Consider the following 22,917-nt stretch of genomic DNA (forward strand, 5'->3'; position numbering starts at 1 on the left):
CTCTCTCTCTCTCTCTCTCTCTCTCTCTCTCTCTCTCTCTCTCTCTCTCTCGTGTGTCCGTCCATCCCAGGAGGCGGACCACTTGGAACTGGAGTGGGTACTAGGAATTGAACAATTGAACCTGGGTCCTCTGTTAGAACAGTGGCTGTTTTAACCAGTGAGCTCTCTCTCCAGCCCCTGAAAATGACTCTTAAGCACACCTTTACTGGCATTATATCGAGGACAGCCTAAACAGGTAGTGCTGAACAGAGTGATAAAAATTGCAGCATGTGGAACCGGAAACAAGAGTCTAGGACTCAACAAGCAAGTGCTACCATACCTTCACCGTTTTGGAAGGAGAACTTTCTGAAAGACCGGAGGTTCTGGCATCAGGACTCAGTGGCTCGGGGTGCACAGGCTGCGGGGCCTCGCTCTTCACCTGGGAGGCACCTGACAGAGTCACAGAGGGCAGGCATTTTAGAGTAGTAGCTCGGGGCAAGGTTCTTTCAGGAAGAAAAGCATGGTTCCCACAGGAACCAGTCATCTTAGCCTCAGAAAAAAACCCTGCTTTCCTGTGGAAGAGGTTCTGAACTGAAATCGCCCCGGGCTCCCCGAGGAGTCAGGCTGCCAGCACACAGCTGGGACCCAAACCACTTGTATGACATTCTGCTCCAAGGAGCTTGCCATTCCTTAAAGCTGTGTATAGATTTTGATGTTTTTGGTAGTTGGCATACTCCCGATGATTTCTTCTGGGGTGCTTCAGCTGAAGCTGGAGAAAATGAAGGAGTTGAGTCTCTGTGAGTCATCTTTTTTTAAAAAAAATTTTAGACACAGGGTCTTGCTCTGGGTGGGGTGGAATTTGTTATGTAGACCAGGCTGGAGATTTACTATGCTTCTTCCGTCCAAGCGCCGGGACTGAAGGAGTGCACCACTATAAACAGTTTGCTTTGGATTAGTTTTAAGCAGATGTTAATAATGAAAATACCACATAAAGATTTTCTTTCTAATTATTTAAGCAACGACAAAGAAATTAAGTTCTTGCCAGTGTATGTATGTCACAATGAAACTCAGAAGATATGGAAAAGGTATTCACACAGCTGGTAAAAAACCATTTAAACAAAATTCCTGAGTCTAAAATTGGAGCAGCAAGATGGCTCTGCAGGTAAAAGCCCTTTGCCACTATGCCTGAGGCCCTGAATTAAATCCCTGACACCCATTAGTGAATAAGAGCACAGACTCCCACAAGCTGGCCTGAGTCCTCATGAAAATAAATGAATAAAATATAATTTTGTGAGAGCTGTAGAGATGGCTAAGATGTTAAAAGTCTGACTGTTCTTCTGGAGGTCGTGGGTCCAATCCCCAGCAACCACATGGTGAATTCAGAATCATCTGTAATGAGATCTGATACCCTTTTCTGGCATGCAGGTATACATGCAGACAGAACACTCTACACATAATAAATAAATAAATCTTTAAAAAATGTCTTTAAAGCCTAGTGTCAACAAAGCAGCATAGCATTGAAAGGTTATGGTTTGTTTCTAGAGAAAAGAAAAAGAAGGAAGAAATGTATTGCAAACCTAATTGAAAAAAAAAAACCCTTTAGTTCAAGCAAATGAACATGGAAGGCGCACTTCTGATTTCAGGCTGAGCGTTTCTGGGCAATCGCAAGGGAGATTTATAGCAATCTGCTTGACTTGTGCTCTGACCTCCATTTTGAGGGTTTCTGTGTCCAGATTTGTTGTGGGGGAAGCTAGAAATCTATACTTATTAAAGAACAATTCACTGAGCTGGGTAAAGAGACACAGCCTTTAATCCCCACTTGGAGGCAAAGGCAGGTGGATCTCTGTGAGTTCAAGGCCAGCCTGGTCTACATAGTGAGTTCCAGGGCAGCCAGGGCTACACAGAGAACCTCCACTTAAAATTTAAAAAAAAAAAAAGGAATCAAAAAGAACAAACAACAGCACACTGAAAATCAGCAGTGGCCACAGTATCACAAGCATTGTGGCGCAATCTCAGTGTCTAACTGCAGCACCCAGGAGGCACAGGCAGGGGAGCTCAGCTCTTCCACACGGGAAGTTCTAGCCCAGTGGGTGTATAGTGAAACCAAGCCAGAAAAGTAAATAAATAAAGCAGAGATAGCAAATTGGCTAATGAATAAAGAAGTTGCTTTGGCCTGTGATAGGGCAGAGTAGAGTTAGGCAGGGAAAACTAAACTGAATGCTGGGAGAAAGAAGGCAGAGTCAGAGGGAAGGCATGGAGTCACTGAAGGAGACAGAAGCGGTAAGCCACAGCCACGTGGCGATACATAAATTAATAGAAATGGGTTAATTTAAGATAAAAGAGCTAGTTAGAAAGACGCTTAAGCTATTGGCCAAACAGTACTGTAATTGTTATAGTTTCTGTGTGATTATTTCAGGGCTGGGCAGCCGGCAACGAACAAGCAGACTCTGCCTATAGTAAAGTAAAACCCAAATCTTTTATCTTTGAAGAACCAGGCTTACAATTACTTCAAAACCAGATAAAATTATGTCAAAACTTAGCATTTTGAGGAAAAAAATCCCTAAGCCTTTAAATGTTCCCCCATAATTAATACAGCTCTTCTTGAACACCTTCTATTGAAGGGCTTCAAGGGCAGGAGAGATGGCTCAGAGGTTAAGAGCACTGGCTGCTCTTCCAAAGGTCCTGAGTTCAATTCCCAGCAACCACATGATGGCTCACAACCATCTGTAATGAGATCTAGTGTCCTCTTCTGGCCTGCAAGTATACATGCAGGCAGAACACTGTATACATAATAAATAAATAAATCTTTAAAAAAAAGAAATAAGACTTCAAGATCAGTTTATATAGCTTCGGACTTAGAAGAGTTCAGTGCAAAAGGTAGGATAAGTTCAATGAGAGAAATGTAGTTAAAAGTTATTCTTTTAGTAAGGGCTGGGCAGATGGCTCAGAAGTTAAGAGCACTGGTTGCTCTTTCATAGGACCCAGGTTCAATTCCCAGCAACCACATGGTAACTCTTGTCTGTAACTAGTTCCAGGGGATCTGGTGCCATTGTCTTAATAGGCACTACAGGCACATGGTACACAGACAACATTCATGCATAAATATATCATGAATATACCTATACATAAAATAAAAATAAATAAAAATCTCAAAAATTTAAAGAAAAAAAAGTTAGCCGAATGGTGGTGACACACACCTTTAATCCCAGCACTTGGGAGGCAGAGGCAGGTGGATCTCTATGAGTTCGAGGTCAGCCTGGTCTACAAGAGCTAGTTCCAGGACATGCTCCAAAGCTACAGAGAAGCCCTGCCTTGAAAAAACAAGTAAAACAATAACAAGAAATCTTTGTTCCATATTACCCACATGTAATTCAACTTCTCCCTGAGCTATGAAAAGAACGAAGGGTGTTCAAACAGCAGCCCCGAAAACCCAGTGGAAACTCGGATGAGCTCAGCTGCTGGTGTGCTGTGGGGCATCCCGCATCACCGTGTGCTGTCCCTCACCCACCATGGAGGGCTAAGAGCAAATACTTACAGGCATCATCTTCAGCAGGGCTACAATGGGCCACCAGGCTATTCTCAGTCACAGAAACCTACAAGAAAAAAAACAAAAAAGATTAAGGGGGATTAGGAAGCACATTAAAAATAAAAGAGCAAACCCGCTGCCAAGGCCATAAAAACCTGCTGACTCCAGTTAGTCACTGGCTGCCTGGGGGAAAATAATGGCCCCAGAACAGCTGAGCATTTAAACAAGAGGCAGCAAACGTCTTTTACGAGGATATTAACGTGCCTCTCAATTACAGAGGAACACTAGAACAGACTGCATTCAGCTGCCAAGTGTGCCTGTCTCCCTCATAAAGAACTTTCAAGCCATATCTCAGGAAGCAAAAACCAAACAAAAATCCCATGGCAAGGAGAGCGGACCCCTCACGTGCCGAGAATGCTCCACAGCAAGGGATAGGAACATATTTAAGCACAGGAGTTATGCTCACTCTTATTTTTCTGGTTTTGTTTGTGTGTTTTGGGTGGAGAGGTTGAGACTTTGGAGGTGAAGGGAGGAGGATCAGGAGTTAAAGACAATCCCCTGCTATACTGTGAGTTTGATGTTAGCCTGGGCTACAGTATATCGTGTCTCAAAAAAAAATAAAAATAAGGATAAAAATAAAAAATTAAAAAAAAAAGAAAGAAGGAAAGAAAGAAAAAGGGAGCAATGGCTGAAGAAGCTGGCTCTTCTGTTGAGAGCACTGGTTGCTCTTTTCAAGGACCCAGGTTCAATTCCCAGCAACCACGATCACCTGACTCTAGTCCCAGGAATCCAACACCCTCTTCTGACCATTTCAGATGTTACGTCCAGATTGCGGGGTCACCCCAAAACACTGCAGAGTCACCCCAAAAACACCATGGAGTCTGCACTCATATGTAAAAGCAAAGAGCCTTGATTCAAGCTTGAGCTTGGACTTGTCTGAAGCAGTGTTTGAAAGTACCAAACACAGCTGGGCTAGAGGGGATTTCCAGGGTTCAGGACCCTGGTTGGCTGACATTTGTCTAGGGGTGTTGGCAAATGGGGAAATAGGTGAGTCCAGGGCTTAGGGACGTCTTATCTAATGGTTGGAATGTCAGGTACTTCCCTTTAGACGCTAGCCCTCCCTGGATGGTGTCAGCTGAAGTCTTTTCCTGGACCCAGTGCTGCCTCCTGCCCTGGCAGCTGTGTGGCCTGGGCCCCACGTGTGGCCAGGCTGCCCTGGCCAGCAGACACCAGGCAAAACATGCTGCACAGACATACACACAGGCAAAATACTTATACACTAAGATAATATTAATAATAGAAATATATATCTAAGAAAAAAATTAAAAATAAAAAAACCACACTGCCACACCTGGGGGGAAAACCCAAAAACCAACAGAAAAATTCCAGTCTCAAAATGGCAGTTTTTTTTTTAAAATCAGGAAGCAGATTTTTTTTTTAAGATTTGCTTATTTATTTATTATGTATACAGTGTTGGTATCAGACCTCATTACAGATGGTTGTGAGCCACCATGTGGTTGCTGGGACCTGAACTCAGGACCTCTGGAAGAACAGTCAGTGTTCTTAACCACTGAGCCATTTCTCCAGCCCAAGAAGCAGATCTTATGCATAGGTACTATATCCTTTCCTCAGAAGCCATCCTGGTGTGCATCTTCCATCTTTAAGATCATGATGCTGGTTTCAATGGGTGATACCAAGTGTCCAGATGTCCAAAGAACTGAATACATTTACAGTGGAGACTAAGTTGTTGGCGGACCATACCTGAACGCTATACCAGCATTTCCCCCTACTCTCTTTTCACTACAGGAACTCAACTTTGGCAAAGGATAAACCAGAATAATTGCAGCTGACATTTACTGAGTGTTTAATACATGACAGGCATTGGACTGACTGCCTCAACATGCAGTATTTCACCTAAGGATGTGAAATACATGTTTTGGCTGGGCGGTGGCAGCATACACCTTTAACTGTAGCACTCAGGAGGCAGAGGCAGGTGGATCTCTGTGAGTTCAAAGCCAGTCTGATCTACAGAGCTAGTTCCAGGACAGCTAGAGCTATTACACAGAGAAACTCTGTCTTGAGAAAACCAAACCAAACCAACCAAACAAACAAACAAAAAAAATTTTTTTTTGAAATTGCTTGGTCATAAGAATACCTTCACTGCTGGCTGGTTGGCACATGCCTACAATCTCACCACTCAAGAAACAGGTAGGAGGCTCTCTCCTCCAGCCCAGCAAGATGCCCAAGCGAAAGAAGGCCAAGGGGAAGAAGGTGGCCCCAGCCCCCGCCGTCATGAAGAAGCAGGAGGCGAAGAAGGTGGTGAATCCTTTGTATGAGAAGAGGCCTAAGAACTTTGGCATTGGGCAGGACATCCAGCCCAAGAGAGATCTCACACGCTTCGTCAAATGGCCCCGCTACATCAGGCTGCAGCAGCAGAGGGCCATCCTCTATAAGCGACTCAAAGTTCCTCCTGCCATTAACCAGTTCACCCAGGCCCTGGACCGGCAAACAGCTACCCAGTTGCTTAAACTTGCCCACAAGTACAGGCCAGAGACCAAGCAGGAGAAGAAGCAGAGGCTGCTGGCCCGTGCTGAGAAGAAAGCTGCCAGCAAAGGCAACGTCCCAACTAAGAGACCACCTGTCCTTCGAGCGGGCGTCAATACAGTCACCACTTTGGTAGAGAACAAGAAGGCTCAGCTGGTGGTGATTGCCCACAACGTAGACCCCATTGAGCTGGTGGTCTTCCTGCCTGCCCTGTGTCGGAAGATGGGGGTCCCCTACTGCATCATCAAGGGAAAGGCCAGGCTGGGGCGGCTGGTCCATAGGAAGACGTGCACCACGCTTGCCTTCACACAGGTTAACTTGGAAGACAAGGGTGCTCTGGCCAAGCTGGTGGAAGCTATTAGGACCAACTACAACGACAGATATGATAAGATCCACCGCCTCTGGGGAGGCAACGTCCTGGGTCCTAAATCTGTGGCTCGAATTGCCAAGCTGGAAAAGGCAAAGGCCAAAGAACTCGCCACTAAACTGGGTTAAATGTACTGCTGAGTTTTCCGTACATAAATATAATTACAAAACTTCAAAAAAAAAAAAAAAGAAACAGGTAGGAGGGGCCAGTAATTCAGGGTTATCCTTGTCTATACAGTAAACTAGATGTTAGCCTATACTATATGAGACTCTTTGTCGCCAAAACCCAAAACCAAACAAAAGACCTTCAACTCTAGTGAATTTGTAGGTGCATCCATCCTGGGATGTTCTTCCCTAACCTTTAACCCTGTCCCCTTGAACACTTAATGCTGATGTCCTGTAACTGCACATGGAGGGACAGATGTCATTACTACAGGCACTTCCAGGCAGCAGCCCCGGAGACCATGCTCAGACTTCTCATTATAGAAAAGGCAACGGCTTGACCAAGCATGGCATTTCCAGAAAGTTCACGGAGAGACTTCACAGCAGTTAAGAGCACTGGCTGTCCCTGCAGAGGACCTGTGGCCAATTCCAACTCCCATACGGTGGCTCACTTTAGTTCCAGGCTGTCCAGTGCCCTCTTACATTCTCAAAGGTAAACAAAAATATGTGTGTGTTTGGCTTTTTGTTTTGTTTTGGTTTTTTGACACAGGGTTTCTCTGTAGCTTTAGAGCCTGTCCTGGAACTAGCTCTTGTAGACCAGGCTGGCCTCAAACTCAGATCAGTCTGCCTCTGCCTCCCGAGTGCTGGGATTAAAGGAGTGCGCCACCACCGCCCGGCTTGCTTAGGTTTTTGTTTTGTTTTGTTTTTTTTTGAAAGAACATTTCCTATAGCATTAACATCTTTTTGTAGCAGACCAAAGTTCAAACAGAACATTAGTACTGGTTAACTAAAGGCAGTCGGGCAGCCTGGAGGAGAGCCAGGCTCTGAAAAGCCTACACGGGGCAGGAAGAGCTTGCACGTATTTACTGTCTTTACCTCCTCCTTCCCACCCACTCCCTGATTTATGATTCTCTTGCAACTCTGCTCTTTTGCACTGTAATTAAAATGTTCTGATCTTGCAGTTTGTCCCAGAGTTCTATTTTCAAATCAAATCAGCATGAAGACAATCAAGAATGAAGCACAAAACAGAATTAAGGACACCATGAGCATCATTTCCAGATGAGTGTTTCTTCAGTTATGATTTTGAGGTAAAGATGAGGAGATTTCAGTGATGAGATTTTTTTTATAGTTTATTTATAAACTATAAAGGAAAATCCCAAACATATTTGGGAAACAACCTTCACTAGCCAGGCACGGTGACGCACACTTTTAATTCCAGTACTTAAGAGGAAGAAACGGGGAGATCTCTGTGAGTTTCAGGCCAGCCTGGTCTAAAGGGTAAGACCCTGTCTCAAAAAAAGGAAGAAAGAGTGTTGCTGTAAGGATGTATACAGTTTATTACTTTTTTAAAGATTAAAATAAAATCTACGTATGAGTTCTTTGCCTGCTGGTATGCATGTGCACCATGTGTATGCCTAGTGTGCACGGATGCTCAGAAAAGGGTGTAAGAGTCCCTGGAATTTTAGTTATAGACAATTGTGAGCTATGTGAGTGATGGGAATTGAATCTGGATCTGCTCATAACTGCTAAGCCCGGTATGAAATTTACTTGATGAGTCTATGACAGGCAAGAATGCTGTCTACATAAATTTTTGCTTGCTGCCACTAAGCCATCCATCTTATCACAGATGTGATTTTCTGGCACTCTTTCCGTGGCTCCCCACTCATGCCTGATTATATCTAAGCCCTTGAGGACGGCCTAGACGGCGTTTCCAGATCCCGCCACCTGTCTCTCACTACTCTCATTATTTATTACCTTGCCAAATCAATCAAATGGCACCTCCTACCAAGCCGATCTCAGGTCTCTGCACTCTGCTGTGCCTGCATGTCTATTCTTTTCCTTCTGCAACCGTTCTCCACTCATGTGACCATCCCTGCCATTCCCCAATCTTTCTCCACTCATGTGACCCATCCCTGCCATTCCCAACCGTTCTCCACTCACATGGCCATCCCTACCATTTCCCAACGGTTCTCCGCTCTCGTGGCCCATCCCTGAACATTCCTCAACTGGGCTCAGCATCTTCCTGAAGAAATCAGGTTCTGAATTTCCTTGTGGTCCCACTCTCTCATGGTACCTACCATAATAATTTTTGATAGCTAGCATGTCAGAAGGCAATAATCTGTTAGGTTTCTTGTACACGAAGGACACATGGGAGAGAGACAGACAGAGGAGGAAGGAGGAAGGCTGTGAATGAGAAGGAATGTGTGTGCTGTCTTTCTTTGTTTTCAAACAGGGTCTCGCTGGCCTCAAACTGTCTATGTACACCATACTGGCCTTAACCTCATGATCCTCGTACTTGCTACTATGCCTGGCTCCGCCTTTAGTTTACTCCCCCCATTATATAGATTATTAGTTAATTATTAATGTGTGGAGGCGAAAACATGCCACAGCACATATGTGGAAATCAGAAGACAGTTTGCAAGAGTTGGTTCTCTCTGCCACGTTGAGTCCTACAGACTGAGCTCAGAGCCTCAGCGTTGCCTGCCAGCACCTTTTCCTGGTGAGCTACCCTGCTGGCCCAGTCTTCAGGTTTTTTTTTTTTTTAAGATTTATTTATTTACTATGTGTACAGTGTTCTGCTTGCTTGTATGCCTGCAGGCCAGAAGAAGGCACCAGATCTCATTACAGATGGTTGTGAGCCACCATGTGGTTGTTGGGAACTGAACTCAGGACCTTTGGAAGAGCAGCCAGTGCTCTTAACCGCTGAGCCATCTCTCCAGCCCTCAGCCTTCAGTTTTTAAGCCAAACACTTCCTATACTTAACATACTACATAGGATGCTTCATGTGCGTGAGGGCTCTGTGGTGGAACACGTATGTGCAAGGCATTGGGTTAGCCACTAGCATAGCAAAATCCAAAACAAACAACCTTAAGTAAAAGACTAGCATCTTTTAAAATCAAAACCAAAGCCATCTGAAGCACAAGGGATGTCATTCATGAGCCCCCAGTCTCAGTTACTCAAGAGGCTGAGGTAGGAGGATTGCTTGAATGTACAGGTTCAAGATGGGACTGAGACACAAAGTAAGACCTTCATCTCAAAACAAAATTAAGGTAAAACATGCAAACAAAAGAAAATCTTGAAATAGCATATCAAGTATATATTTAAGAAGAATATTGTAGCCGGGCGGTGGTGGTGCACGCCTTTAATCCCAGCACTCGGGAGGCAGAGGCAGGCGGATCTCTGTGAGTTCGAGACCAGCCTGGTCTACAAGAGCTAGTTCCAGGACAGGCTCCAAAGCCACAGAGAAACCCTGTCTCGAAAAACCAAAAAAACAAAACAAAACAAAACAAACAAACAAAAAGAATATTGTAAATGATTTAAAGACAGGATCTCGGGGCTGGAGACGTGGCTCAGTGGTTCAGAGCTTTTGCAGTTCTTGCAGAGGATCTGGGTTCAATCCCCAGCGCCCACATGGTGGTTCACACTCTCTGTGACCTGAGCTCCTACACCCTCTTTTGACTGAGGGCACAGTTATGTGCACACTGCACATATACGCATTTGGGCAAAATATTTATACACACACGACAAAACCTTAAAAAGTTTTTAAAAATAAAAATTTTATCTCAGACCAAGCAGATTTATGTAAATGGCTCTAGCTTTATGCCTTCTGAGCATTTGCTGAACAAAAGAATTTCCCAATGAAGGCTCATTATTTGGTCAGCTGTAAATTACAAAGCTTCCTTACTGAAATTATGTGACCTGCAAAAATGACAATCTGTCCTGGCAGCTGCCACCAAATTCCCAGACACTGCAGCCTGGAGCCAGAGTCCTTTCCAATTTTAAGCCCCTAATTTAGAACACATGCTTCCTTGGCAACTGGACATCGACTTTCAACCTACCTTTTTTCCTTCCTGATGGGAGATGCAGACCTCAGGACCTGGGGGCACATTCTCCTTTTGTTCCAACTTAGTTTTGATCTCACCGCTGCTGGCTTTCAACTCATTCTACAAAACAGAAATAACCTGTGAACTCAAATGCTTTCCATTCCATTCTCTTCACCGCACATCTCTCAAGGAACCCTGGAACACTTACAAAAATTCCTCTCATAGAACTCAGGTCAAATCAAGCGCCTGTCACAAGCCAAACCCATCGACTCGTGAAATGACAAAAGTAGCTGTGTGGACTCATCCCTCCTGTCTCACAGGGACCAGAGTTAGAATACAGCTGCGTCGACACGGGCACACACAGCCCGGCCCCCAGCCCCCGGCATTCTGTGAGCCACACTTCCAACAGCCCAGCTCGTGAAATGCAAAGCTTGTGAATTTACAGACCATTTGGGAGCAGGGAAAGGTGGTGCCAAGTGCCAACAATTAAGGAAATATACTGACCATACATATAAATGCCCGGCCTGGAAAGAAAGACAGGGATGATGGACACGTATAAAAACCGAAATTATACTGAATGATACCATAAACAATCTTTTTTTATGAAACTTTCAAAAAAACAGTTTTTACATAAAATTCACACAGATATACCTTAATCTGTATTTCATAACTGAGCCTCAACATTAAAAGACACGTATTATATTAGTATTGCCATAAGGCCTAAGGAGAATAGCCCTATCTTTATTCCTTGTAAAGGACACTAGGAGTAGAAAGTTAAAATATCTAAAGCCAACAAAGAGGGGTGAAGATGGCCGTTTCCTATCTTTCCTGGGCTTGCTTTCCTATGACCCCCCCTTCCTTCTCTCTCTCTCTGACAGGCTCCCATGTAGTCCATGCTGGCCTCAAACTGACTCTATAGCCAAGGATGACCTTGAGCTTTTGATCCTCCTGCTCCACCTCTCAAGTGCTGGAGCTGCAGGTGTCTGTCACCATACTGCATCTAATGTGGCGCTGTGGTGAAATGTCACCGTACTCCACCTAACGTGGTGCTGTGGTGTACTCCATTTAACATGGCGCTGTGGTGAAATGTCACCATACTCCATCTAACGTGGCACTGTGGTGAAATGTCACCGCACTCCATCATCTAACGTGGCGCTGTGGTGAAATGTCACCGCACTCCATCATCTAACGTGGCGCTGTGGTGAAATGTCACCGTACTCCATCTAACGTGGCACTGTGGTGAAATGTCACCGTACTCCACCTAACGTGGCGCTGTGATAAAACTCAAGACTGCTCACTAGGAAGCACCACCAGTTCAGCCATATTCCCAGTCCCTCTCTGTGATTCTTCAGGGCTTGGGAGAAACAAAGCCATCTCAGGCCACAGGGCTAATGGAAGTGGGTGTGAAGAACAGGGTAAGGTCGGCGACTTCAAAGTGGCCAGTCTCAGCTCTGCAAATGCACCTATAGCAGGAGATGGCCGCCAGCACTGCAGAACACACCATGACACCCACTAATTTATTGTCTGTCTGTCTCCAAGCTCCCCGTTACAATCGTGTTCTGTGAGGAATTTCAGACATTCTTTGAGGATGAGGTAAAACATACTCTCCGCAAGAATTTCTAAAGACTTCTCAACTCTTGAAATCCCCAGAGCAGAACTTTAAGGAAGAAATTCTACTAGGAAAATTCATTTAGAGGCAGGATCTCTGTAGCCTGGCAGTCCTGGACCCGGCTTCAAACCTCAGCCACCCTGTATTGCTGCTATACCCCGAGGCTTTGTTTTTAAGGGGGAACAAAGGATGTAGTTCAATTGGTACAGCCCTGGGTTCTACCCCAGCACCAAATAAAACCATGTGTGGTGGCACTGTAATTCACCTCTTAGGAGTTGGAGGCAGGAGGACAGAATTCAAGATCAGCCTTGGCTACATGAGCAGTCTGAGGTCAGACTGGGACACACCAGATTATTTCAAAATGAAGAACAAAAAACCAGCAAGCAGGAGGACGCTCTGTCACAGCTGTGCCTGCTCTTTCCAGTGTGCTAAAAACAAAAAAAACGAGGTCACTGAACAGGTTCTCCCACCCGAGGAGTCATCTGGGTGGAATGTTTGCACAGAGAGACAGACAGACAGACACCTCCAGGAACAGGCAAGATGTAAGCTTTGCCCCTCACCTGTCTATGTGTCTCCCGAACTATGCTCAAAGGAGAGTGTCATTCTGCCCATTTTTCAGTCAGGGAACTCTGGGCGTTTCACTCTATTGAAATCTATACACATTGTCTCTTATTAATCTACTGTGAAAAACTGGAGTAAGGGATGAGGGTGTAGCTCAGTGGTCCAGCATGGTGTGGCACTGTGTAAGGCTGTGATTTCAGTCCCCAGACCAGAAAAAAGAAGACAGGGAGGGAGGGGAGGGAGGGAGGGAGGAACGGTGTCTCAGAGAATGGGTCCATTAGTACTGGGGAATGCACAATTATGGGGGGAAGGGCCTAACTTCTGGAATACACATTATGATCTTGAATCTGCACAGTTTCGATCTGTCCAGGAACAAATAAAGCAACATTATTCTCCCAACATTGCTAAGAACTTTGGCCATGAATAGTCACAGGAGGAACAAACTTATGCATCCCCTAAAAGTGAGAAGCTGGGCTAGGATGCCCCTTGGTGGTACTGGACATCTCCAGCATGCTCGCGGTCCTGTGTTGTTTCCCGCACTATGGTAACAGACAAGCGAGCAGATCTGAAGATGACATAAAGCAGGTATGACGACGTCCTGTGCTCCTGTCACCTCAGTACTGGGAGGGAGGCTAAGGCAAGAAGAACCCCATGACTTTAAGGTTCAGTTACAGAGCAAAATCCTGTCTCAAGCTGGGCGTGGTGCACATGCCTTTGATCCCAGCACTCAGGAGGCAGAGGCAGGCGGATCTCTGTGAGCTCGAAGCCAGCCTGGTCTGCACAGAGCTAGTTCCAAGACAGACAAGGCTATAGGGCGAAAGCCTGTCTCAAAAAACCAGAAAAACAAACCCCAAAACCACCCAAACAAAAAGCAAACAGCGCAGGACACATACCCCAGCTGGGCGGCTCTGCTTGGACACGGCGGCCTGGTACTTAGCCAGGCGGTCTTTGATGGAGGTCTCCGAGAGGCGCGGGAGCTCCAGACTCCGCTTGCTCTCGTTCTTCTCCGAGTTGAATGTGGAGGATGACAAATGACCTGGAAACGGGGAAATAATACACTTTGTCAGAAGACAGAAGGGGAGTCTAAATCTTAGGTGACTGTAATCTAATGTAATCTCATTTCTCTTAGAAGTACAAAAAGGCCAGGTGTAATTCTTGTCTATAGTCCCAGCACTGGGGAGGCTGAGGCAGGAATGCCACACATTCAAGCTCAACCTGGACTACAGAGTGAGACCCTGTTAAAACCAAATATAAAACAAAAAACCCAAAACCAACAACCAAAGGCACACACACACACACACAAAGAAAATCAGAAATATAATTGTCTTTCATAAGACAATTTTAATTCACTTTCCTAGCAAAGTACCTTTACCATAAATGCACATTTTATATACACACACTCACACACCCTAACACACACAATTTTATTATTTTTATTCACTTATTTTTTTTGTGCTGTGGACAAAGTACTTTGTTGGGTTTATGCTAAGCACTTGGACTACCACGGAGCCACACCAGCTCCGGGACAACCAATCTTGGTTAGGGACTCAGTCCGTCTACTGAAGTTCTCTGGTTCCAGAAAACTGTGTAGTCCCAGGGTCTAGAGCACTTCACCCCTCAGAGGTACCCAAGGATGGGTTTAAAACGCAACAAAAGCACACTGGGCGTGCTGTGCTCATGCATGCAATCCCAGCACTGAGGAATCTGAGACCAGAGGGTCAGAAGTTCAAGGTTAACTTTGGCTATGTAGGAGGTTCTAGGCCAGTCTGGGCTAGAGACCTTGTCTCAAAACAAGTGACAAAAACAAAAATCAGGATGGCTAATAGAGAGCAGCTGGGAGCAGCTAGCAGCTAACACAGACTTCTCTGTAGCGCATGCCGTTCTTCCTTTAGAAGCCCAGGTTTTTTTTTTTTTTTTTTTTTTTTTTTTTTTTTTTTTTTTTTTTTGGTTTTTCGAGACAGGGTTTCTCTGCAGCTTTTTTAGAGCCTGTCCTGGAACTAGCTCTTGTAGACCAGGCTGGCCTCGAACTCACAGAGATCCGCCTGCCTCTGCCTCCCGAGTGCTGGGATTAAAGGCGTGCGCCACCACCGCCCGGCTAGAAGCCCAGGTTTTGAGTGCAAAGGATTCGCTATGACGGAGCCACTTACTTACCCAGACCGATTTCCAAGTCATCAAGGGAATAGCTATTCTCAGAGATCCTTCCGCCTGCATTTCGGCTTTGGGTCCAAAGACTCTGTTCAGAAGATGGGAGATACTGATGTAACACTCAACACTTCTTCATTAACAAAATCCAAAAGATCAGAACATTTTAAATATCAAGCAGTATATAGTCACATGGGCTCCCAGACAAACAAAGGGCTATAAAAACAAAGTTTGTGAGATATAGCTTCTTCCTGCACTGAACTGTGCTCTACATCTTGCTTTCTTAGCCCCTCTGTTCTAAAGGTAACCTTGAAAATGATAACCCGAAGCCGGGTGGGTGGTGGCGCAGGCCTTTAATCCCAGCACTCGGGAGGGGTAGGCAGGTGGGTCTCTGTGAGTTCAAGGCCAGCCTGGTCTACAAGAGCTAGTTCCAGGACAGGCTCCAAAGCTACAGAGAAACCCTGTCTCAAAAAACAAACAAACAAACAAACAAACAAAAATAAACAAAGCTCATTGCTACTGACTGCCACTAGCCAGCTTCCGCAGCGGCACTGAAATGTTAAGGACAGCTGGAGGAGAGACCTGCGATCCCAGGTGACAAGGACAGGCCCCATAAAACCGCTGAGGTGCAGGCAGCACCCCTCTATCTTGCTGCACCCCGCTGTCGCTGCCTTGGCAGGCTTCGTCACTGCTCTCCTTAACAACCCATTATCTACACTGGTTCTTTCTCCACGTTCTAGTCCAGTCTTCGCAAGGCTGCCAATACCCTAACTAATAGGAAGTAATGATTCTAAAATCTGCGTCTCTCTGAACTCCCCTGCTCAAAATTCTCTCAGAATTCCCAATTACCCTTGAACATCACTGCAAGAGTTCAGTACATCCCAGACGATGTACTGAGGATGTCAGTGCCCACCCAGACTCCTCTCCATGTGTTGATACATCCTTTATCCTTCAGGGAACTCCAACTGCTGAGGACCACAGCACAATAAATGAGGCTCCTCCGCCCAAATCACGTTTGTCCTTCTGTCTAGCAAATGCTATCCCTTCAAGACTCACTGACACTTGCTTCTATATACAGAAAGCTTCTCCTTCCCGTAGTGTGTGTGAAGGAGCCCGGTCATATTTTTGTTAGTGTTTGGTAGAGTGCTGTAACTGTTCTCCCGCTGGTCCGCGAGCCGACTGCAGGAGACTATGCCTTTGCACTCACTTCCAGGATTTGTAGATTGTAGCATTATTTGGTTGTTTGTTTGATTTTGGTGTTTTGAGACAGGATTTCTCTGTGTAGCCCTGGTTGCTGTCCTGGAACTTACTCCGTAGACCAGGCTGGCCTTGAACTCAGAGATCACTTGCCTCTGCTTCCGAGTGCACCACCACCACCACCACCTGGCGACTGTATTTGTGTCTTCAGTGCTAAGGACTGAACCTGGGGACTTGCACACACCAGGCACGAGCTATATACTGAGCTCTCCTGCTGCAGACACCGGGCACAGATTTTTTTTTGAATAAAATATTTTGTGATTCTTGAAATTATAACGCTTTGTGTCTCATAGTTGGATAGACCCTTAATCGTAGGTACAAATTAGGTTGAGTGTAACAGCGCACACCTGCAATTAATCCCAGAGTGGAGGTGGAGACACGGGGGTTAAAAATTCAAGGCCACATTCTGCAAATATATGAGGTTGAAGGAGAACCTCATAAAACCCAAAATACATAAGGTTTTAAATTACAATTTTAGGATTAGAAATATACTCAACAAAAAGCCACTTAGTCTCACAGAATATTCCCAGACGTAGCAGATGAGGCACATGTAATAACAGCCTCCGGCCAGATCCTCGCTCAAATGCCTGCTTCCAGACAACTAGAAGTAGGAATTACGTGAAAGCCAGAGTGTAAGGAGACAAGAGACACTTCCTCCCTCCCTCCTCCTCACCCCGCTCCCTTCCGGTTGAGGATCAAATGCAGGGCCTCAAATATCCTAGGTAAGTGTTCTACAGCTAAACTGAGTCCAATACATTTCTTAAAATCAAACGTAGTCAAAGGTAGTCAGCCAGGGGAGGGCAGTTAGCCAATCCCGGCAGCCTGTGAAGCTGAGCTCCCATCAACGGTATGAGACGTAGACACCACCTACCACAGGGATAAAAGACAAGAGCCATCTTGGCCTGGTGTGTTGTTAGCCCCATCGCACCCCTTTTACTAAGGCATTGCCTTGTCAAGCTACTTCCGATTTCTCTGTGTGTTCCGTTTTTGTTTCCTTCTTATTAATAATCACTAATAAAAGTTATTGAACTCTTAAATACAATGAGTTAACTGACTTCAAAATTTTACTATGTATTTAAAGCAATTTATTCCTTGCTAGCCCTAATTATCTTGTAATAATACATTTCAAATAAAAACCAAAATAAAGCTGGGAGCAATGACCTATACCTACAATCCCAGGACCTGGGAGACTATGGGAGAAGGGCTGCCTTGGGTTCCGGGTCAGAATGGCCTATAAAGTAAGACCTCGTTTCATAAAACCAAAACAAATAAAACTCTAATATTGCCACATCATACTCGGGTCAGGACCACTCACATCTATATGATTCATTTGGCTCAATATTTCTGGTCTGGGAAAGAAGAAAACTGACAGCCAAGGTGGAGTCAAGGTCCAGCTTGAATTACAAACACATCTCAAACTAAAAGAAAATGAGTTCTGCAGTCTTCTCCCTCCCTCCCACCTCCTTCCCTTCCCCCTCCCTTCTTCTACCCCCTCCCTTCCCTACCCCCCCCCCCTTTTAGATTTAGGTACAGGAGAGGATGAAGAGGGCCCCACTGTCTGACCAGGCTGAGCTTGGACTGGGATCCTCCTGCCTTGAATCGTGGGTTATATATTTTTCTTGAAAACTAATAAAACAAAAGTCCCTCTTTTACAGTGTATGTGCACGCGCGTGTGCAGCACACACACACACTCCTACAGTGCACACGTGGAGGTCAGATGACAACTCTCAGGAGTAGGTTCCTGTAGCTTGAAAGAAACCAGATTATTAGGAGGCGGGGCCTTGTTGGAGGAAGTGTGTCCCTAGGGGTGGGCTTTGAGGTCGCTCAAGCCCCTGGGTGGTGGTGAGTGAGGCAGAGATAGGTGAACTCTGTGAGTTCAAGCCCAGATGTGTTTGTAATTTCCAGGATTTCTCCTTTTTTGAGTCCTGGAAATACGAATTTCTGAATTGGTCTTGTAGCACAGTCACACCTGCAGTTGAACTTTGAGAATTTGAGTAATCGCTGCTAATTTTCTGTCAGTGTACCAAATAGCTGCTAGTTTATGTTGGCTCTCCTGCTTAGACCCGCAGAGGTTTAACCACCTTCTCCAGCACCAAGCCGGCCCAAGCCATCAGCACTTGGCCTTTGCGGGACCAGCGCTGTGGGTGGAGTGTCAAGCTGGACCTTGACTCCACCTTGGCTGTCAGTTTTCTTCTTTCCCAGACCAGAAATATTGAGCCAAATGAATCATATAGATGGAGTGAGTTCCAGGATAGGCTTGAGAGCTACAGGAAAACCCTGTCTCGAACAAACAAACAAAACGCTAGTGTGGTTCACCGTCTCCTCCTGCTGCTGGTTGTAGAAAAGAACTCTCAACTCCTTCTCCTGCATGCTTCCCGCCATAGCAACGGACGAAACCTCTGAACTACAAACCAGCCCCCATTAAATGTTTTTCCTTTATAAGCATTGCTGTGGTCATGGCGTCTCTTCACAGCAATAAGACCCCAAGACAGCTCTGCTACTGTGGAGTCCGGGTATCTGAACTTGTCTTCAGGCTGCTTTAGCTGGCCAGCTAGTGCTCTAGCCTGCACTGTCATTTTGCGCCCCCTACAATTTTTGTGTTTTTTAAAAATATTTATTTATGGGGGCTAGAGAGATGGCTCAGTGGTTAAGAGCAGTGGCTGCTCTTCCAAAGGTCCTGAGTTCAATTCCCAGCAACCACATGGTGGCTCACAACCATCTGTAATGAGATCTGGCGCCCTCCTCTGGCGTGCGGGCATACATGGAGGCAGAATGTTGTATACATAATAAAGAAATAAATCTTTAAAAAAAATATCTATTTATTTATTACGTATACAATGTTAGAAGAGGTCATAGGATCTCATTACAGATAGTTGTGAGCCAACATGTGGTTGCTGGGAATTGAACTCAGGACCTTTGGAAGAGCAGTCAATGCTCTTAACCTCTGAGCTATTTCTTCAGCCCTACATATTTGTTTTTTTAAAATAAGCATTTTCTAACACACACACACACAAATATAGAATGCACTGTGATCAGGCTCTATTTTCTTATTTTCTTTCGTTTTTCGAGACAGTTTTTCTCTTTGTGTAGCCCTGGCTGTTTTGGAACTTGTTCTGTAGACCAGGCTGACCTCAAACACAGAGATCTGCCTGCCTCTGCCTCTGGAGTGCTGGGATTAAAGGCTTGCTCCACCACTGCCCGGCAGGTTCCTCATTCTTAACAGAGGAATTTACATTCTGTCAAAGATAAAATTCAAGTACAGATCCACAAGTTGCTGCAGGCAAAGCTCACCTTTGGTCCCAGTGCAACACCTCAGCCTTGAGTAAGGCTCCACACTAAAGGGGCAGGAACAAAAGCTGCCCTGCAGAAGCTCTTTCTTTCGCTTCCGAGAATAAGGCTTCCCATCTTTGCTAGCTGTTAACTTAAACACTTGGGTGGAAAGTGGGGTGTGTAAGCTGTAATCTCAGCATTTTATCACAAAACCCGCAGCTCAGCATCCTAGAGGTAAGAGCAGAAGAATCCAAAGTTCGAGGTCTTCCTTTTACATGGCCAGTCCCAGGCCAGCCAGGGCAACACAAGGAGACCCAAAATATGGCTGTGGTAGCACAGGTCTCTATTTTCAGTGGGAAGAGAAGGCAGGAGGATTGGGAATTCAGGGTCATCCTTAGCAACGTAGCAAGCCTGGGTTAATGAGACCCTGTCTTAAGCAAAATAACACAGTTTAGGATGAGAACTCAACTAGCAGGGTATTTATTTGCCTTACACACAAAGGCCTGAGTTTATTTTTTTATTTTTTTTTGGTTTTTCGAGACAGGGTTTCTCTGTGGCTTTGGAGCCTGTCCTGGAACTAGCTCTTGTAGACGAGGCTGGTCTCGAACTCACAGAGATCCGCCTGCCTCTGCTTCCCGAGTGCTGGGATTAAAGGCGTGCGCCACCACCGCCCGGCAGGCCTGAGTTTAATACCCAGAATCCATTTCTTCTTAAAGCCATACATGGGTTATACACTTGTAATCCCACTTTTGGGGATATGGAGGCAGGTGGCTCCCGGAAGATCACCAGGCAGCCCCAGTAATGGTGAGATAGCACCTCTGTAGAGAAAGGCGCTGGCCACCAGGCCCAGTGATGAGCTGGATCGACTTGGAAGGGGAGAATTGGAGAGTTCCCTGACTTCCACACAGGTGATATGGTAGTGTTCCCCTCCCCCAGAGTAGACAGCTCCTGAAGAATAAATTCGGAGGCAGGAGGATCCGGCTGGAGGCAAGACTGGGTGGGTAGGACAACCTTATCTCACAAAACCAAAAACCAAACCCAAACACCCCCACCCCTCAAACAGCAAAACCTAAAATACCAAACAAAACAAAACTCTGGGTTGCTTGGGAGCCTTAGAAATGCTGTCTGGTGAGTAGGATTAGAACCAGAAGCCAAGGCAGGAGTTCAAGGCTACCTGGGGCTGGGAGAAGCAAAGACTTCAGGCTGAGGAGGAAACTGGCTATCAGTTGATCGGGCTGGCTCCGACCCAGCCGCAAGGGCCCAGGTGGGGCTAGGGTTATCATTTTCAAGGTTACCTTCAGAACAGAGGGACTAAGAAAGCGAGGTGTAGAGCACAGTTCAGTGCAGGAAGAAGCAGTATTTCTCAAGAATGTAAGTGGGCCAGGCGGGGGGGGGGGGGGGGACGCGGGGCAAACAGAACGAAACAAAAAATGCGTGTGTATTCTGCAGACACACACACACACACACACACACACACACACACACCCTCTGTAACAGATTTATATCATTCCAGCCTTTTTGTCTCGGACATACGGATACTCCAGGAGTGTTACACTCTGCCAAGCACAGAAGAGACAAGACATTTTATTTTAAGGCTTTGTGGAATTTCCCAAGGATTGGCTTCTCACACCCTACAACTTCTTCCCTGTCAGCTGGCTAGGCTTGCCTGTGTGAATGCCTCAAGTACTTCCTGTGAATTCATTGATCAAATATACTACCATATGCCAATAAGAGTAAGCACTGAGGCTTTTAGTCTGGAGTCTGTAGAATGTTTTTCCTAGAATTAAAAACAAAAACAAAAAAAGAAAAAGAAAAGGAAATTAGGGTCTAAATGATTAACAAGGCAGATTTCCTATCTCATCTACCCTTATTTTCAGGAAAATTCTTTTTTCTCTGTAGCCCAGGTATGCCTGAACTCATGGCAATCCTCCTGCGTCAGTCTCTGGATTGCTGGGGTTAGAGGCCTGAGTCACCACCTACGTTCAGTCAGAAGAAAGTGCTGGCTGTACAAGCATAATGCCCTGAGCTAGGACCCCCAACGCTATGTTAAAACCAGCTGTGACAATGGATGTGTGTACCACATGGACGACAGGTGGGTGCAGGAGCCTGCTGCTAGTCAGCCTGCCAATTTGAGGGCCAGGTCCAGTGAGAGCAGTGGGAGACCCAACCTCAGAACAAAACAAAACCAAAAAAAGGTTGACGAGACAGGATTTCTCTGTGTAGCCCTGGTTGTCTTAGAACTTGCTTTGTAGACCAGGCTGGCCTCAGACTCAAGGAGAGCCACTTGCCTCTGCCTCCCGAGTGCTGGGATCAAAGGCATGTGCCACCATGCCCAGCCTTCCTTTGTTTTTTTTCAAGAGATCATCTCACTGTGTGTTCCAGGCTGGCCTCAAAGTCACAGAGGCTCGCCTGCCTTGCCTCCCCAGTGCTGGGGTGAACAGCATGCACACAGGCCACCACACCTGGCAAAGCTTATTCTCAAGTCAGGTGTCCTGGCGCTGCCTGAAACCCCAGCTTCCGGGAGAGGGAGCCGGGAGGATCAGGAGGTCAATGGGGGACTTGAGACCATCCCAGGCTCCGTGAGATCCTGTCTCCTCTCCAAATGATGATGACTCTCCTGCTTTATACAGAGTACCTTATCCACCCCTTCACTGCCTTCCACCCTCTCATGGGGACCCTTTCTTCAGACCCTTACATTTCCTAAAAGTCAAGGACAGAGGGAGGGTAGGTTTTAGGGAAAATGGGATTTTGCAGAACTATGTATAGAAACCGTGAGGTAGAAATAAATCTCTCAACTTCTCAAAGTATTAAGTGATAACAATTTTTTTCTTCTTCAGGGACTCGGAACAAAATGGTGTATTCATATTAAAAAAACGTACATAGGAGGACGTGCTGGCCAGTTTTATGTCAACTTGACACGGACTACAGTCACTTGGGAGAAGGAACTCTGACTGAGAAAATCCCCCACCTGTTTCCCTGAATGATGATTAAGGAGGGAAGGCTCAGCCCACTGCGGGCGATGTCAGCCCCAGCTGCCGGTCCTGGGTTCTACGAAAGCAGGCTGTGCAAGCCACGGGGAGTGAGCCAGTAAGGAACACCCCCCACCCGTGGCATCTGCATTAGTTCCTGCCCCACACGAGTTCCTGACTTCCTCGGTGATGGACAGGAAGTGTTAAGTGAAATAAACCCTTTCCTTCCCAAGTTGCTGTTGGTCCTGGTGTTTTATCACAGCAACAGAAACCCTAACAAAGACAGAGAAGCACTTATCACCAGTTACAGAATGTCTCTACATTTTCTGTATCTCTAAGTGTCCTATAAAAGTCGTGTTAACCTTACAATAAGCAAAAACAAACAAACAAACAAAAACAAAGGAAGAAAGAAAGAAAAGAAAGAAAGAAAGAAAGAAAGAAAGAAAGAGAAAGAGAGAAAGAAAGAAAGTGATATTTCTTGTTTAGTAAGCTTATTCAGTAGTTAAAAGCCGGGGGGGGGGGGGCCTGGGGAGATGGCACAGCAGTTAAGAACACTTGTTGCTCTTCCAGAGGACCCGGGTTCCCATGATGGCTCACAATCATACATAACTGCAGTTCCAGGGATTCTGATGCCCTCTTGTGACCTCCATGGACTCCAGGCACCCATGTGGTGCACATACATGCAGGCAAAACATGTACACGCAAAAC

The 22,917-nt window shown here is 45.8% G+C and overlaps 2 protein-coding genes across 2 annotated transcripts in view; one reads left to right on the forward strand and one right to left on the reverse strand.

Annotated features, from left to right (window-relative positions):
* The window catches only part of Lima1 (LIM domain and actin binding 1), a 105,119-nt gene that overhangs the window by 13,568 nt on the left and 68,634 nt on the right, over positions 1 to 22,917 (reverse strand). The window contains exons 5-9 of the mRNA XM_038342958.1: positions 14,723 to 14,804; positions 13,465 to 13,607; positions 10,417 to 10,521; positions 3,515 to 3,572; positions 320 to 429 (exon numbers count right to left, since the gene is read on the reverse strand). Of these exons, the coding sequence (XP_038198886.1) occupies positions 320 to 429; positions 3,515 to 3,572; positions 10,417 to 10,521; positions 13,465 to 13,607; positions 14,723 to 14,804 (498 nt within the window). The remainder of the gene's footprint in view (positions 1 to 319; positions 430 to 3,514; positions 3,573 to 10,416; positions 10,522 to 13,464; positions 13,608 to 14,722; positions 14,805 to 22,917) is intronic.
* Positions 5,744 to 6,544, forward strand: LOC119823146 (60S ribosomal protein L7a-like). The gene has a single exon (XM_038342959.2). The coding sequence runs from the start codon at positions 5,744 to 5,746 to the stop codon at positions 6,542 to 6,544; it is 801 nt and encodes a 266-aa protein (XP_038198887.1).

This window comes from Arvicola amphibius, chromosome 9, assembly GCF_903992535.2.
Source record: "Arvicola amphibius chromosome 9, mArvAmp1.2, whole genome shotgun sequence".
Taxonomy (NCBI): Eukaryota; Metazoa; Chordata; class Mammalia; order Rodentia; family Cricetidae; genus Arvicola; species Arvicola amphibius.

What these genes read in the sequence shown, in the direction of transcription:
- LOC119823146 (XM_038342959.2), top strand. Translation starts at nt 5,744, where the DNA reads ATGCCCAAGCGAAAGAAGGCCAAGGGGAAGAAGGTGGCCCCAGCCCCC.